The sequence below is a fragment of the Lagopus muta genome, chromosome 7, assembly GCF_023343835.1.
Source record: "Lagopus muta isolate bLagMut1 chromosome 7, bLagMut1 primary, whole genome shotgun sequence".
Lineage (NCBI taxonomy): Eukaryota > Metazoa > Chordata > Aves > Galliformes > Phasianidae > Lagopus > Lagopus muta.
In genome coordinates this window covers 28176291-28193816 of record NC_064439.1, presented here as the reverse complement: position 1 = coordinate 28193816, position 17526 = coordinate 28176291, and the positions used below count along the sequence as shown (strand labels likewise).

General features: G+C 37.1%; 1 protein-coding gene across 1 annotated transcript; it reads right to left on the bottom strand.

Moving 5' to 3' along the window:
• Window positions 1-341: 341 nt before the first annotated feature.
• LRRC72 (leucine rich repeat containing 72) lies at window positions 342-16189 on the bottom strand. Its single transcript, XM_048951695.1, is given in 9 exon segments — window positions 342-646; window positions 2132-2159; window positions 3079-3243; window positions 5186-5275; window positions 9479-9592; window positions 11321-11402; window positions 11882-11983; window positions 12700-12769; window positions 16053-16189. Coding segments are annotated over 9 exon segments (954 nt in total). The 3' UTR covers window positions 342-480.
• Window positions 16190-17526: the final 1337 nt, after the last annotated feature.

Below are 17526 nucleotides of genomic sequence, written 5' to 3'. Positions count from 1 at the left end.
TCCAGCACATTACTGTAGCACACAAATTACCAAATTGGAACTGCTCTTAGAAATAAGAATGCTATTTATCTCATATCTTTATTTTGAAGGAGGAAGATATATTATTGGTAGTGAACATCATAAGTCTAATTATGCAGTAGAAACTATAAAGAATGAAATAATGTATCCTATAAGGTACTTGTTAAGAAATTAAGATTTGAGATTAAAAAAAAGTACGATAGAAATTGCATTTCAAACATTTTTTTGTTATAACATCACCACTGTTTAGCATTTGATTTCTTAATTTGTTGACCCTAGATATTATATATTTGATGATAAAAGGAATGTTACACTAATACTACTTTTTTTTTTTTTTTCCTGGAAGATCATTTAATTAGATGCATGTTTTAGTGTAGTTACATTATAGAGATGGTAACTTACGTAAGATGCTTCCATCTACTTTAGACAGGGGAGCAGTGTTTTTCTTAAAGAAGAAAGAAGTCATCTAAATTGGATTGTCAGCTTCTCAGGGGATTCCTCTGCTTTGTGTTTAAGCCCTCTGTCTCGACAGGTGGGTACTTTGTTCCAGTCAATAGAGGAAAATTCCATTATAGATCTTCTCATTGCCCGTAGTAAAACAGCGTCTTCTGGGTTCTCAAATGGAACTCTGCAAAAAGAACAAATGAACATTATCAGAATGCTCTCAACCTACTTCAGAGTTATTTCACTAAGTGTGCTTTCTATAGTTAATGAAGTTAGAAGTCAGGAGTGACGATTGTAAATTGTAAATTTTTAGAAGGCTTCCTTCTGTTACCAAATTTTAGAAAGCAAAACAAAACCTGAAAAGGTCAGCAGTCCAAGATTCTAAGGAAAAAACATGCAGTAAATTATTTAAAATGTATTTAAAGCACTGTTGTCCACTTTAATGTTCTGATTCTTACAAGTATCCGGTGGAAATCATGAAACTGTGCACTGCATGATTTCATATTGATTTGATGCCCATTAACGCAAATGCAAAATTTATTTCAGTGTGAGTCTTTTAAATAGTGAGCATGCAAGAATCCAGGACACTGAATCCAGAAATCTCAGTTGATGTTGTTCATGTGTCCTGATACTTGTGAGAGAGAAGAGGCAGATTTGCAATATCAGTTCCAAACCAACCACCAAAACTTTAAGCTCAGATACAATATTAAAACCCTAATTTGTAAGAACTTATTCCATAGAGGTGTAGCTCTATGTGACACACGGTGCTCGGAAACTAACATAAACCACGTGGCTGTCTCCTTGCCTCCTCTGGGTATAACACAGACTGTCAAACACTTGGGTACCTCACCAACTCTAAGTACCTACACAATTCAGATGGAGTGGAAGCTGCACATCCATTGCATCAATGAATGAACTCCACTGAAAACAGGAAAATCGTTTATAAACACAAATTAAGCTGACTGTAAAGAGCTGTACTGAAAATAACTATGTAAAAATCAAGTTTTTAAGGGAAATCATCATATACAGGCCGTTATTATTTCCTTTAATAAATCTGGCAACTATTTTCATATGTGAAACTCAAAAGTCTGATATCTAAAGATTTTAAATATCTTATAAAGATAGCATCTAAAAGTGCCAACACATTAAAATCCATTAAAAACCACCTCAGTCCAGGCAGATGTCACAGAAATAAGCTTTTCCATTTATTTCTGATGTCGAAATTTTAACAGAATAAAGTTAACTACAGACTTAAAACATTTTGTTCTATAGCTCTGTAATGTTTTCCAGAGAGTATGTTCTTCTGAGCAACCAGAAAGCAGAATGCTGTCTGTGCCACAATACAGAACAGCTACTCTGACGCACTAATGCTTCAAGCACACTTTTTCTAGTTATTGCTATTTGATCTTATAAAATAAACAGCACTTTTATAAAATAAATAGCATTTTTATACACCTGGAATACCTTTTCATATCAGAATTAATACAGCAGTGGCTTGGCTATCTTATCAGAATGATACAGCTTCAACTTTTCAACTGTGTGAAACACAGAACACCAGAAAATTTGTCAAGAAATTATTTTCACTGTTTTTTTTTTCTGAAAAAAGCACACACACACACAAAACAAAACCACAACAAAACCAACAACAGAAAGCTCAGAAAACACTTACTGATTTGTGTGATTTCCAAATTCCCGACCTGTAATAAAAAGTTCAAATTTAGACATCAATGCGCATGCAGCACTTTGATGAACTGAGGATTATCATCCTGAACACAAATTACTTGTTCAAATGAGTCAAAAAATCAGCAGATTTGATACATGTAAAATCTTTTTAAATTCAGTTACTCATGTTTAATTTTCCCTAGACAAACCTTTCCATGCATTGGTTTGTAGGTTTTTCATAGAAGTACATCCAAAAAGCAGACAACATTGTGGTTTGCTCTGGACTGCCCCATGACAGAGCAGTCACAAGGTTATGGGTACTCACTGTGCTGTCTGACAGCAGTAAATGTTTTAAGGACTCTTTAGAAAATGACTTTATATGCTATTATCAGACATCATGAAAATATTCTCAGCTTGGAAAGCATAAAAAGGAATCTGTTTACAAAACTAGGCAAGATGTGCAAAATCTACAACAGTAGGAGAAAATATTTTCTTCAAGAGATCATTTTATAAAAGCACTAGAGGGCATCAAAACTCAAGGATGCTGATCACTAAAACAGCATTACGGTGTACTGAGATGTTCTTCAATAAAATTTAAAAAATAACAATAAGATATATGTTGAAAAAATAAAATGCTGTTTGTTCAGCTGTTAAAATACTTGTTTAACTACAGGGTGTAGCAGGAACTACAGTTGGACTAGATGATTGTGGTGGTCTTTTCCAACCTTTACAATGTTGTGACTCTATGAACATATTTGTCATAATGCACACAGCTGAGGATTCATTCATCTGCTGTTCTGACCGCTGCTCCTGGCTCTGCGGAGCAGTTTGGTTGAGTTCCCAATGCATTGATATTTTACTAACTAGGACACCAAGTTTTTATTGGATGAATGAAAAGAACTTCAACTGAAAGCACCCCCAAATGGTTGCTTTTGCTCTTATGGTTATGAATACCTGGGGGCACCACCAGTCTCCTGGCTGGCCGAGGGCCCCTGCTGTGCCTGATGGCAGTGCCTGGCACTGAGTCCACTCTCTTCCCAAAAGCAATCGACTCCACAGCGCTGGACCTTTCACAGTTACAGACAGGAAATGCCAACTCCCTTTCTCTTCGTGTAACTGCTGTTAAAAGAGATATAAAAAAACTATTTCCTCTATCAACTAAAAAGGCTGGTACTAACTGCATGCAAACTTCATTTTGTGCAGGTTTATAACAACAGTGATGTAAATCTGCATAATTTCACAGAGATTCAGAAGAAGATCACAGAGTGATGCTTGCTACAGCTCTGGGGCACAGCCCCCTCTAACAAAATAAAAGTATTGATTTTGGATACAGTAGGATCAGGAATTTTAAATGAAGAAACTACCAGACAAGGCTCTTCATTACTACAGATGACATCTACTGCAGAAGTCAGTGAAAACTTGGAACTTTCTTTACGAACAGTGTGAACAAATCCCACTTCAAGGTCAGTTTAATTCCCATTGCTCAATTATGGAGGAAACTGAAGGAGTGCAGTAAAAAGAAAAGCTTCACACTTTCTTGTTTTGTGCTTGATTTCAAAAATAACTTCACATTTTTAAGAAAGAGTTTGAGACTGTAAGTTAAATGAGGGATTTTAACTAATGATATGACCTGCATACTAATCTAAAACTTCAGATAGGAAAAAGGAAGAGAGCTGTAGGTTTAGAACCTAACTCTGGCAGGAACATTTTGAATACGGGGAGTTTCTAAGTTGTGGTATCTGGGGGACTCATTAGAAAGGAGCTGCAGCATCCATGTCTGGAGGTAACAAAGTGTGAGCACGTGTCCTGCATAAAGACACCAGCCAGGCCGAAGCTGTCGGAATGTTCCACAGATGGAACATTTTCCATTCAAGATCAAAAGAGGAAATATTTAATTTCACATTACAGTCTTTGTAACATTAAATAAACAGTTCACTAAATAGAACACCCAGCGTACAGCTTGATAGAAATTAATGCTGCAAGTCCTGCTCCAGAGCTGAATACAGTGTAACTGTACTGAAGACAGGAGTCCATGAAGTTTTGTGGAATCGTTTTTAGAACTGTAAAGGCAGCGTGTGTTTCCCAGTAGATTTAGCTTCAGACAGCCAAAAGTGACTGTTAATAAAACAGTCTGAAGAAAGTGCCCCAGACCAAGTACTGAAGAGGCTGGAGGTACACGGGGAAGGTGTTTCACTTTCCAGTATAGGAAATGAACATACAGCCATTGGCAGATGGCTACGTGGTCAACCCAGAAGCTCAATAACCCCTAACACAGACCATGCCCATCTGCCAGCTCTGCTTCATGGCAGGGCTGCGTAACCTGCAGCCAAACAGTCATCCTGAGGCTGCCTTCTCAATTCCTGCACTGTTTCTCCCACAGGCTCAGAGCAGGTTTCCAAGATGACAGTTTCTCCTCACTGTTTTCCCATGAGGAGAAAGTCAGGTACAAATCAATACTTTTCTCAGCCCTTCACAGTAACATTCAATCCTTTTGTGTATCACAGCTCACCAAACATCAAAGACACAACCACCAAAGCTGATTTTCTGGCTCCACTGTGGCTTGTTTATTAAATTGGTTTGCCTTCAATATATTTACTGATACATATCTATGTATTTGTTCTCAATATAATTCTTTTCTTTTTAAGACAACAAGTGAAAGATCTGATGATTCATGAAGATTTCCATCTGACAACTTGGTCAGCATGGATGTGCATACATTCTAGAAACGCACAGAAACACACAGTTATCTGAGAACATCACACCAAATGGAGGCACGTGTTTCTAAATGCAGGCTTATATCTCTTACCCAACAATATCTAGATCAACTACAAGATACACAATTTAAATAGAAAAAGATGGAAATTAACAGTGCTGGGTGAACCAAAGGGTTTATGCCAAATAAAACTTTCAAAAATGGTTATAGCAAAAGACCTAACAAACTGATATTAGCAAATGTACGTAAGAAACGGACAAGAATAATTCACATATCTTTCCAAACTTATTAAAAAACAAAAGCAACAGTCAACAGTCTCTTTGTGAAAAGAGAAAAATCAATCCTTACGCTTCCTGTCCAGGAGCTGCACTGAAGGGAGGCTGTGTATCACATAGAGACGGTAGCCTGCATCATATGCCAGAGGGTTGTAAAACAGGTCTGCAAAATATATACAACACAATGCCATCACCAAAACTACAAAGAAAAGTAACAAACTCAGCAAGACAGGAAAATTAAAGAGCACTAGTAGACAAAGATTTTGTAGAAAATATTTTTAACTTCAAATTATTTTTATAGCAGGTAAGCAAAGCTTGGTTCCCTTATACTCACAAAATCACTCAATTGAAGACAGACTGCAAGGAACTGGCTTATTGCAGAGCGTGCAAAATACCACAGGCAAGATTTGAGGAAAGGCATCATTGTGCACTCGAAGCCTTTGAAGTTTTTTTGTATTTTTTAAGATATACAGACAAAACCGCTAAATACTCGCCTTTGATTGCCTTGAGTATTTTTGGTGATGCCTACTTTAAATTGTAGCAGGTTTTTTGTTTTTTGTCTGATGGTTTAATGATAAGACAAAATCTGCAGCAGGAGAGAGTTAATTAAAAAAAGATGAGCTTTAGGACTCCTAAGGCTTTATCAGAGCCGATATAAAGGTTTTATCCCATAAATGCAATATAAAATAAAAATGCTGCATTTTCTGATTTCTCTATGGATTATGAGTTTGAAAAGTGAAAAACTTGAAGATTAAAACGTGTAAAAGGACCTATGCTTCTGGAAATGAAGTGCCACACACTTTTATTAAGTTATAAGACCCTAAGTTCTAAAAGCCCATTAGCAACTTGACTGAAATACTTATTATGCTCAGGTTCACATTCCCTGAATAACCAAACCTTTGCAACACAGACAAGCATCAGTCCTCTGTTACTGCTTTGGCAAATGTGGAACATCCACCCAACTCACACGCCAGACTTGGTTTGGTTCATGCAAATGACATCTAAAGTTGATTAAAGTAGAAACTGGCTCAGATAAAAAAAAATAGAATAAAAAAAGAGTTTGTTTTCTAAATTAAAAACAAAAAAAAGCTATTTTTCTCCTTAAAGAAATACTATTGTTCTTCTTCAACAGTACAGAAAAAAAAAAAAAAAAAAAAAAAAAAAGAGATCAGGATACCTTAATATCACAGCAGGCAAAAAAATAAAGTTAACAGTTTTGACAATTTCTACGAAGATCTACACTGATCTGTTTAGAAAGAGGCTGTGGCCAATATTCCCTGTAGGTCAAAAAATCCCCTGGTTTACTTAATCTTAACAGGTAAGGAGGGCAAGGTGAATGGCAAATGAGAGCTCTTGTATTTCAGAGATACTAAAAGACAAAAAAGATTGAGAAATATTCTACAGTGGCTTGTGAACCACAGGATTTCATATTTTGTTCACCAGGCTACATTTGAATTTCACAGAGTGCTCAGAGTTCAGTGCTACTACCTGATTGTTTGGAGGCTCAGTAAGGCTGGAGTGGGCAACTGGAACCTTGTATGTGGAAAATGCCTGCTCAGGTATTCAGAGAACAGAAAATGTTTCAACGTTGCAATGAATTTTCAACAAAACCACCGTATTCAGGAGTAGTAAGCAGCCCACAAGGTGGCAGCAAACGAAAGTTCTGTGTTTTTACTGCACCCAAGACTATATAGCCATTTTTGCTAGGAAGCGTTAATCAGAAATAAGATGTGTTTGTCTGATGAGAATGTTTTCGAGTCAAGAAAAAAACACTGTAGCATTCCACAGAGAAAAACTTCCTAGAAACTTCTCTAAAAGCAGGTAGGTTTGTTGTTTGAGCAGTACTAGAATGATGACTCAAAGAGAGATTTTTCCAAGACAAAGGGAGGAGCTGATACTAAGTTCTTCTGAATCTAGATGCTGCTTGGAGCATGTTCCTCATTACCAGCACTGATTTTTAACAGTATACAAATTTTTCTGCTGCTTGATCTTAAAGTAAATCCAGCCACTATATAGATCAAGATGGTCTTATTTAACAAAACATCTGGAATCACTTTTTGGCTCTGCTTTCTAGTCAAGATAACGTAATTTTCCTTCTACAAATTAGGGATAATGCTTTCTTCCTCCACAGGTTTGTCTCTTTTCCCAGTTCAGAATGTAGGAAAAGAGCGTGCCTACCCCACGTGGGGTAGAAAGGAACTATTGTGACAGAAGCATAGTGAAAGACAAAATAACTTTTTTGAGCAGGAAGATGTTATCAGATGTGGACAATAAATCAGTTGAGGTAATGTGCAGAGTACACAGAAATCTTAGATTCCAAGAGATGTAGAACAAGGTGAGCCTATAAAGAAACCCTATGTATCTCCCAAAAGTCTGCAGTTGTGAGCAACCCATCCAGTAAATCTTTAGAAACTGACTGTTTTCAGTAAATGCATGATGAAAAATGGCGTTATGCTTCAAATCCTTAGCAGTGCAGTGGCCGAAAATCACAGGAGAGCTTTAAGAAAAAAGAAATGCAACATTCTGGTAGCTGAATATTGCTCCCAAAGTGAACGATAATAGTGTACCAGACTGCCTCATTGTAACAGCTCACAGGAGCTACACAATAATAAAACATTATTATATATATCTCCAGAAATTCTATTGATGCTTTGCAAGATATTTTGAAAATCAAATTTTCCAGTGATAAAACAAATAAATTAAAAAAAACAAAAACTGCCTCACAACAGTGAGAAGCTTCCCATTTCCAAAACACTTTTTATTTTATAAAGATGGATCACGGCACAGGCCTTTTTGAAGTTACACAGCTGAAATGCTGCGCTCACTTCCCAGTCCTGAATACTGCAAGCAGATGCTATCGTAATACAGTTTGATATAAATCACTTTTAAAACACATTTTGTTCATTTCTTGCTGACCTTTATTTCAAATATGATGAGGCATTTTATTAAACTAATAGACTCCTGGTAATTTGGGAACTCATTTCTATTAAATTTCTTTAAAATAAAGCATTGAAGTTTGGGGTTGTTTTTAATGATTGTAAAGGTTAGAAGGGAATGAATACCGTAGAGTAGAATATCACATTTCTTCTACCGATTTACTCTCATATCTTTGAACTGAAGAGCCTTTTTTAAAAAAGTTACTCTAAATAATTGCTTTTCTATAATGGTGGCCAGTCCAATATTCATTCAGTTTTCACAGAGTCTTTGTGAACGTCACTCATAATGACTCAGCAGCACTTTAACTATCTGCTATTCCTCTCTACTTCCCACAGTTAACTGCAATGAGCACAGACTCCCTGTGCTTTTTGAAGCTCCATATTAATTAGTAGAGCTATAACATTCAATTCAAGTGACAGCACCATTCATACATACAATGTCTGAATCTGTCCAGACTTTGCCTAATCACTTCAAACAACTGCATTCTTACGTGAGCTCTTTTTCATTCTTGCACATAATGAAAAAAGAAAAAGAATAATTTTGCCAGCACGTTGTCTTCCTAAAGACTTGGTTTGTTCGTGAATTTCAGACCAACATCAATTTCAATTAAAATTGTACTCTGCAAGCCATTTTTTCCTTTCCTGTGACCCAGGCAGTCAATTTTTGAATGTGTAAGGAGGTATGGTTTGATGATATTCACCTTCAGTGATTGCGACAGCAGGACAATAAACTTGTTTCCTGTGTTCTCAAAGTACTGAGAGATTGGCATGATCTATGACAATATTCTCTCAGGAACCATGCACAAAGACTTCCCATGCTTTCAATAGCTTAATAGCATTGAATTCTACTTTCCTGTAGGCTGCTAGCTTAGTGGTGCCAGCACCATCTTGTATAATGTAATTTAAAACTTCATTTCCATCTAGTATATCAAAATCATGCCACTTAGATACTATTATATCAGAGTATGTTTATTCTCAGACTCTAAAAGCCTGTATTTTCTGCATCTTTCTGAGCAGATTCTAAGTTCTACAAAGAATATGATTAACAAGACAGGAATTTCTGTTCCATAACCTATCACCTTCCTTGCACTCTCAAGAACAGTGACACCAGTTTCTCATCTCCCGTCACCTCTATGATAATATCAGCACTCCCCCATTTTCCCCATACAAACAGGGAGCAGCACACAGCTTTGACTGCCTCCAAGCTACTTAAGCCAAAGGCTGGCTAGCTAGCAGCCAAAAGCTTGGTAGCAGTAGTCTCTATGAAATTTTCGTGTGTTACAGGTCGCTTCTGTCAAATTTGGTTGAAATTGATAATTAGCTTCAGAAGCTATTGGCAAGTGATGCACAAGCAGACAAGAAACATATCCTGGTAAGATATTCTTAAAAGCTACTGCTCACTGTTCTGCAAAACAAAAATAAGGTATTACTTAGGGTCCGCAAGCTTATCATTCCTTTTAATTCCTTCACTGTTTCACCAAGTTGTTTTAACTGGTTGTTGTGAAGCAACAGAATCTGTAATGAATGCAAGTTTTTCAGAGCACCTGAAATGAAAAATAATTATTCTCATTATACATCATTACATTTATCTAGATAATTATTTTGTCACATTGCACACTGAATTTTACATTCTTGTTATAGAGCCAGGTCTACATTTTTATAGGACCCTGCATGAGAATAGTAAAAAAAATTCTATCAGAGATTTTAATATCTCTGTTGCATTCCTGGTCATACTGCTTTTATTTTGCCCCTAGTTCTTTTCATTTCTCTTGATCATTCTTATCCCAAAACATCTGTACCAGCTTCCTTCTTCATCCCTTCCTTCCTCATTGTACAATAAACAAAAGTACAGTTAGAAGAGTGGCGTGGTTAGGGCGGTATTTCATAAGGTTTATAGTTAGAAAGATTATTGTGGTGGAAAAAAAAAGTGATCAAAAATGAAATGTTCACCTGTGTCCTAGGCTCACAGTAGAAAACTCCAAAAGGAACAACCTCCAGAAAGAGAATCTTTTCCCAGTGGCAGTCAGCCCTTAAACGGGGTCCAGGAGAGGTGCAGCCAGGCTCCACCCCTTCCGGTCACACAGCTGAATTGCCTTCACCTGTGGCTGGCTCTGTGCTCCCCTCAGGTGATCAATCAGTGGCTCAGACCACGACTCAACAGTTCCCATGGAATCCTATATCCCAGTAATCTTTAATTCCACTTCCTTTTATCCTGACCTAACATTGCCTTTGCCTCTCAAGCAATTCATAGATTATACCTATAGAAAGTAGTTCCATTTCAAGCTATTATTAATGTATGAAGAAGTTATTCCAAGCACGGCTGTGGCTGACCCAGACTACATGTTCACACTGTCATACCACAGTTGGTTTCAATAGCTCGTTTTCCAATTTCTACACAGGTTTTCTCATCCACATTTTTCTGCTAATGACCCCCACACTTTGTTAAACCCCTATGTTGGTATCTACTGTAATGTCTCTTCTGCCTAAATATTTTTCTTTCAAACATTCATTTTTCCACAAGATCTCACAGAAACTAATCAACACAATTTCTCATTTTAATATTTTATAGGAACTAATAAAAGTCAAATATTAATATTTCAAAAATCTAAAATCCACAAATGTGTTGATATGCTTTGGCCTCTTCATTCAGAAATTCAGTGGTGGTCTGGCACAGCTACTTAAATCTACAAGAACATGTGAAATATATACAGATTTGTAAGTAACAAATGGAACTTTGAGATAAAAATGTTTTTCTGCAAAACACTTCTGATTATAAGCGTTACTACATAATGATGAAACTACAGGAAATGAGACAACTTATTAATTAATTCTCTTTCATTTTCATACTAAGTCTATCAGCACTACAGTTTTTCATCATCTAAATATGAATGGCTCCCAGGAGATTCTTCTATCTGCTTCTTCAATGCCTGGTCAACAACAGAACTGCAAATCATCCAATAGAAAAACAACTTCAAATATTCATTTAGAATATAAGATATGGTCATGCTGGGTCCAAAATATTTTACAATTGCCTGATATTAAAGTGTATGATATTTCACTGCCCTCAAAACAGCACCTGATGTGAACTTGTAGTCTATTGCCACTCAAGTATACTGGAACAAATCAAATCCCTAAGAAAATAATTAACATTTATGCATATATGTGAGCTTTCAACCATTAACTTACTGGCTGTCATTCACTGTTATAAATTTGAATGCCAATACACAAAAAAGAAAGTACAGCTCAGCAATCTGAAAAGGGAAGATTGATACCTGATATATCTGTGAGTTCATTGTTGTTGAGGTAGAGCTCAGTCAAACAGTAGTTTTTTCTTAAGAAACTTAAATCTTGAATCTGAAATTAGAGTTAGAAAAACTATTATGTAACAGTCTAAATTTAACGTTAGAGAACATAGCCTTTTAAAAACCGTCTTACTATAGGAAGTCTTTAATCTTGCAGTCTTGATATGAATACAAGGTTAATATCTGGAAGGGGATGCCTATCTGGCCCTTGAAACAGCTGAGAGCATTAATGCTGCACAGCTGCTTATCCTTACAGTTTAAACACAAAGACAACAAATAGAATTTGATTTCCAACACTATTTTGATTTCTGTAATGTAATTTGCTGGTGTAGGAATGATTTTAGATCTTGAATTATACCACTGACTTTAAGACAAACGTGTTTTGCTCTATGTATCTTCTGAAAGTTGAAAGGAAGAGACAAAGTAAGTTTTCCTGTTGGAAATTAAAAGTTACTTTAAGGTTCAGAAAAACATGGTTGAGTGAAAATAGCAATCTGAAAACAGTCACATTCTTTGCAGCAATTACTGTACTTTTTGTAGTGTGGGTACACACACACCTGTAATACAGCATGGCATTTCTCCATCTTTGTCATATTCATAGTCACCAGGCCATTTCTCCTTACTCTTTAGTGCCTTTTAGAAGTAAAACGGAAAGCCTTATACTGTGATTTTAGTTCAACCTCTTTGCATATCCATGGTTTTGCTTTTCTTTGAGAACAGTTGGATAACCACAGGTCTTTCAACAAAGCTGACATAAGATGCTATATAATTGATGTTAGCCTGGGGCAGCAGATACGCATATACTCCTCAATTACATGGAATGTAAATTTATTTTTTTCTCTCCTCACAGAGCTACTTATTGACCTGAGCAAGCACTTCTGGTGTTTTAAGAATTCATGTCCTTTGTGAAAGTCATGTAAATTACTGTATAGTAAGGAATTTAAAAGCAGGTTAGAAAATAGTACCTTTTATAAATTTCCCCTTTTTAGTAAGGTTTGGATTCAGTCAGACACTTGGTAATTGTTGGCTAAATATCTGCAGATTTCTAAATCACACAATCCTCCTACTGCTAAGTAGCTGATTTTTTCTAAAATACAACATGCTGAGACTTGGTTGAAAACTGTAGTGTTCGGCTATTTTTACAGAGCATCATGTTAGAACTCATACAGGACATAGTAATTATGATCATCTAGACTTGCACAGGTGGAGCATGTGCAGCATATGGCTTGTGGAACTGTTTTAGGACCATACTGCAGAACTTAATGTGGACATTGCCATACTGAACACTCTCCTGGGAATGTCCCTTAATTCAAACATATGTAGGTGACACTACAGCTTTATTACATTACCTTATTGTTGTTAATCCACAAATACCTCAACCTATGAAACAGTGACAGACTTGGAATACTCCTTAGTCCTCTAGTGGAAAAAAAACAAAGTGGTGCTTAATCACTTGGTAAGCAGTGTGATTTCTGGTAGCTAATATTATGTAAGCACTAAAAAGCAACAATTCTGTAGAAAACCAAAAAAAGTACAAAAGGGAGAGATAACATATGCATGATAAAAGTGAAAGCATAACAAAGCAGCAAATGGTAAAGAAATGGGAACAAACAGTTATACATTAATTTCTTCTTCCATAAAAGCATATATATTTTTAGTGAATACAATATTTCATCTACTTTGCAGATGGTGGAAACTCTACTGAGAACACAGAAGGAGGATTTTTGCATTCTGGGGGATACAAACATAAAGGAAAAATGTTGTGAAAGGACAATATGGATTCCTTGGCCATGGTGCTAAGAGAAGGTAGACAACAAGCACATTGCTGTCAATTCCTTATCTTTTTTATTAATGCATTTTGTGAAATCTTCTGCCCTTCTTCAACATTTTTCTCGTATAAACTTAGTATTCACATTCATTAGCAGTCTTGTTTTAAATGAATACCTTGACTGAGGTTGGATCTCTCTCCCATGTGCTTATAGGGATTTTAGTTTAATTGTGTACCTTGCACTTTGAAGCTGAGCTTGCTGGTGTGCTCTAAATAACAAATTACCTACTAACCAGAGAATATGGGTGAGCTGTTGAATAATTTTCACTAATTGTTGCTGTTTTTCACTGCTTTAAATAAATGTTCTTGATTTCCTCTCAAATAATTGTAGACGATCTTTACAATTTTAATTGATATAATAAAATTTTCATGTCAGTTTTGAACATTCTGCATGACCAGGGCCAGTGGTCCAGAAAGAATGAACCAGATTGGTAGGAATTAATCTCGCACCATCAGCCTAATCCGCTCTGCTTGTGTTCCAGCTGTGAAGCCATGTCCCTCTTCCCAGGTGTTTTGTGTTTTTTCTCCAGGAACCCTTCCAGGAAGGAGTGGGCACCTTTTCTATCTTGCATTTGGAAAAAAAAAAATTACCAGGAGCAAACACCACAAAGTTGATGTGATGTATTTTAATTCATGCATTTTTCTGAGCACGAGCTTATCCCAAGCAGCTGCTCTGTATAACTGGCTATTTGGTCTCCTCAAATCACCTCTGAAAACTAAGTCTGCAAGAATATTTTGTATATATGTGTTTATTTTGTTGTCACAAGCAAATACATTTCTGCAGGTAATAAAGATAAGTGCATGAGAGCTGACAGGAAATGCAGAGCTCTTCCAGAGTTTTTTTTTTTTTTTTTTTTTTTTTTTTAGTAGACTTTTACCTGTATATTGCCAAATTATGTTTCACATAGCAAAGCCAAAATTTCCCAATATTTTGTCACTGCCATTCTACACAGGTTTACATTTTAATTGGCTTTACTCCATTGTAACAGCCAAGATGAGGCTGTCTATCTCCAAGTCCTAATCTGTTGTGTTTTTTTTTCTTTGCAGTATTAAGGCATTTAATTTGCCCCAGGTAGAGCTTAATTTCTCTAACATTTTAGAGGAGCATGTCCCTTTCTGTATGCCTTCCAGCCTTTGCATGTCTCTTACAAACTGATACTTTCTGGCCTCCAGCCCTCTTATCCTACCTACTGCTAAGTTAATGAGTTTTCCTAGGATGACAGCTTTCAGTGACCAAATGTAAACTTTGTGACATGCCTTTAACAGTGGTGGTTTAAAAGTAAAATTTGATTCCTTCAAATTTGATTGACTTTAATTATTTTTTTTTTTACTTTCTTCCTACTTCAGCCAGTAGAAAATTATGTCAAATTAACACTTGAGAAAGCATATTCTGATATTGGGATTGGCTGAGGTTCAAGGTAATTTGGGATAGAATAAAAGGAAATTCGTTCTCTTCAATCATCAAAGAAACAAGCTTGCATCATCTTTCTCAAAATGGTTTCATGGGAAGACAGATCACCTCTATATCTGTCTCCTGATTATTTCTTTTTATTCTTTTATTCCTTCTTTATTCCATAGCAAGGAGTATTTCAAAGCCAGCAAGAATATACTTTTAAGTATTTAACATCAGAAAATACACTTATTAAGACTCTACACACCATCTCAGTATGTATATATCTTCCTTACTAAGATTTTCTATGCTTTCTTCTTTCTAAAATAAATGTTATAATAATTTAACAGTAACCAGATGTTTCATACTTTCTTTCCACTGTTGAGTTTTGAATTCCTTCCTGGTGTTAATCAGGAGATGTGCTAAGGGGATACACTGAGACTTTCAAGGCCACCTTCCACGAAAAGCAAACGAAATAATTCTCAAATTCCCTAACACCTGTTTTGTTGTTGTTGTTTGTTTGTTTTTTGCATTCATAGGATTTAGAGACCTTGAAGGCCTCATGGCTGAATTATTACATTTAACATCATTGTTAGCTCTATGTTAGCTCTTTACACGATATCAACAGCACGAACTAGACAGAGCTGTGAGGCTGCAGACAGGTATGCAACACTTGGAATTGTGCCCTGGCCAGAAATTCAAAGTATGCTTTTCAAAAACTTGGAAGTATGTCCTGTCATGTATCCATCTTTCTGGTAGCCTCTCAGCATGTTCATCCTACAGCTCTATCAACCCAGATCACCCACAGGTTCATGAAAACTTTGCCTTCCTTTCCTTCACATGGTTTCTTCTCATCTGCCCCATCTCTTCAGCTGCTTCACAAAGCTCCCAGAGATCAGTTCTCTGATCAGTGCTGCCTACCTCAAACAGCTCTTGTACTCACTTCATGTTGCCCTGCCCTCCCTTCAGTTCTTAACAGCCAAGATGCAAGTAATATCAAAGGTGCTACCATTTAGTTCTGCTATTGCAACAACAGATTTCTTCAGGGAGGTCAGAAAATTGGCAGTTCTCAGACTGGGCAGGTCCTGTGTTTCTTCATTTGCTGTTTTGATACTCTTTCCACCCAGACTTACAAGCCAGTTAGAACAGGTAGAGATCAGCCCATTAAGCTTCATGTCTCTGTTCCCTGTGGTAGAAGTTCATGCAAAACTCTGTGAACTTACAGACCCTCAAGCAATGCTGGGTTGCTAGAGAAGGACCGCGTGCCTAGGGCTGAGGCATTTAACTACTTCACAGCTCATGCAGCTCTGCTCCCTGTGTCCCTGTGTTTATTTGCCATTTCTTTTTGCACAGCATGCACAGACTAGGTGTAAAGCTGGTATTTCACATATAAATGATGTTCAGGGACAGTTACAGAAAGCACTATGGTTACCATGTACTGTGTGTTCCACTTCTAGTAAAAGTCAGAGAAACATTCTACTTACTGTCCAGCCAGATACAACACCAAGACATCCATGTTCCTCTTAAAGCCACAGATCTTCAGCTGTTTCTCTACTGCCTGACAGTACACAGTACATTTTTAAGTACAAGATCCTGCATAAGTCATTACATTGTCACACATACATATTCAGGCTCTAAATTAATACACATGCCAAAGTTAACCTATGAATCATGGCCCCTCACAAACTATAGCAAAATATAAAACAAAGAAATATTAAACTAATAGTTTCTACTTTAAATTGATAAAAAAAGACACCAACAATTATGTTACGCTCACTCTAGATTTTTTTTTAGTTTTTTTTTCCTGTTGAGAATCATAGTTCATAGATGTGAGACGGCTGTTCAAAGAAGGGGCTCCTCAGCTCGTGTCAGGCAAACTGTACAGCTGACCACCAGGAGAACAGCTTAACTTGCAATACATTTGCAGATTTATTTTATGCATACGATTTTTTAAAAGTATGTATTCAGAAAACTGTATACTTAACTTTGAAAAACATAGAAGTAAATGAAATGTTCAGAGCATGTTAGTGATATGCCATAATTTGTAAAGGCAATTCTTTTAACATGAGTACTAAGATCTCAGGGACAGCAGTTAATAAATGTTGTCTCCACAGAACAACATGGGGTTAGTAAATGACGTACTACACCCAGCATCAGTAAGATTTTTGCTTACAACACAAAATTACAAATTGTTGAGCTTGTTTAGTTTGGATAAGAGAAGGTCCCTGGGAGATCTCCTTGCAGCCTTCCAGTACTTGAGGGGAACTTACAATCAGGAAGGGGAGTGGCTTTTTACATGGTCTAATAGTGATAGGACAAGGGGGAATGGCTTTAAAGTAAAAGAGGGGAGGTTTAGGTTAGAGGTAATTCTTTATTCAGAGAGTGAGAAGGCCTTGGCAGAGACTGCTCAGTGAGGTTGTGGATGCCCCATCCCTGGAGGAGTTCAAGGCCGGGTTGGATGGGGCCCTGGGCAGCGTATCTAGTAAGTGGCAACCTTGCCCATGGCAGAAGGTTGGAGCTTTGAGGTCCTTTCCAACACAAGCCACTCTGTGATTCTATGACTCTATAAAATATTTTTGCAAATACAAAGCAGCTTCCAAGTACTAATCATACCATACTGATGGTATGATTAGAGCAGCCTGTAGTAGCTGCATGATGAGTCCGTGTAGCGTGTTCTGGAGCTTAAGATAGATTTGGGTGCAAACACAAGTGCATGAAACCTGCGGTACTTTCCCAGGGGATCCAGCGGGGCGTATGGTGTACACTGACTCAGAACAGCCGGTGGTCGGACATTTGTCCACAACTTGATATGGCTGCAGCCCGACTGCAGCCATCAGGCAGGGAAAGTCCTGGACAAACGGCCCACACAATCTGCCAATGGAAAAGGAAAACTGCCTGGAGGAAGGCAGCTGTACCCGGGGAGAGCAAAGGGGAGCAGCTGCCAGGCATGCAGACGGG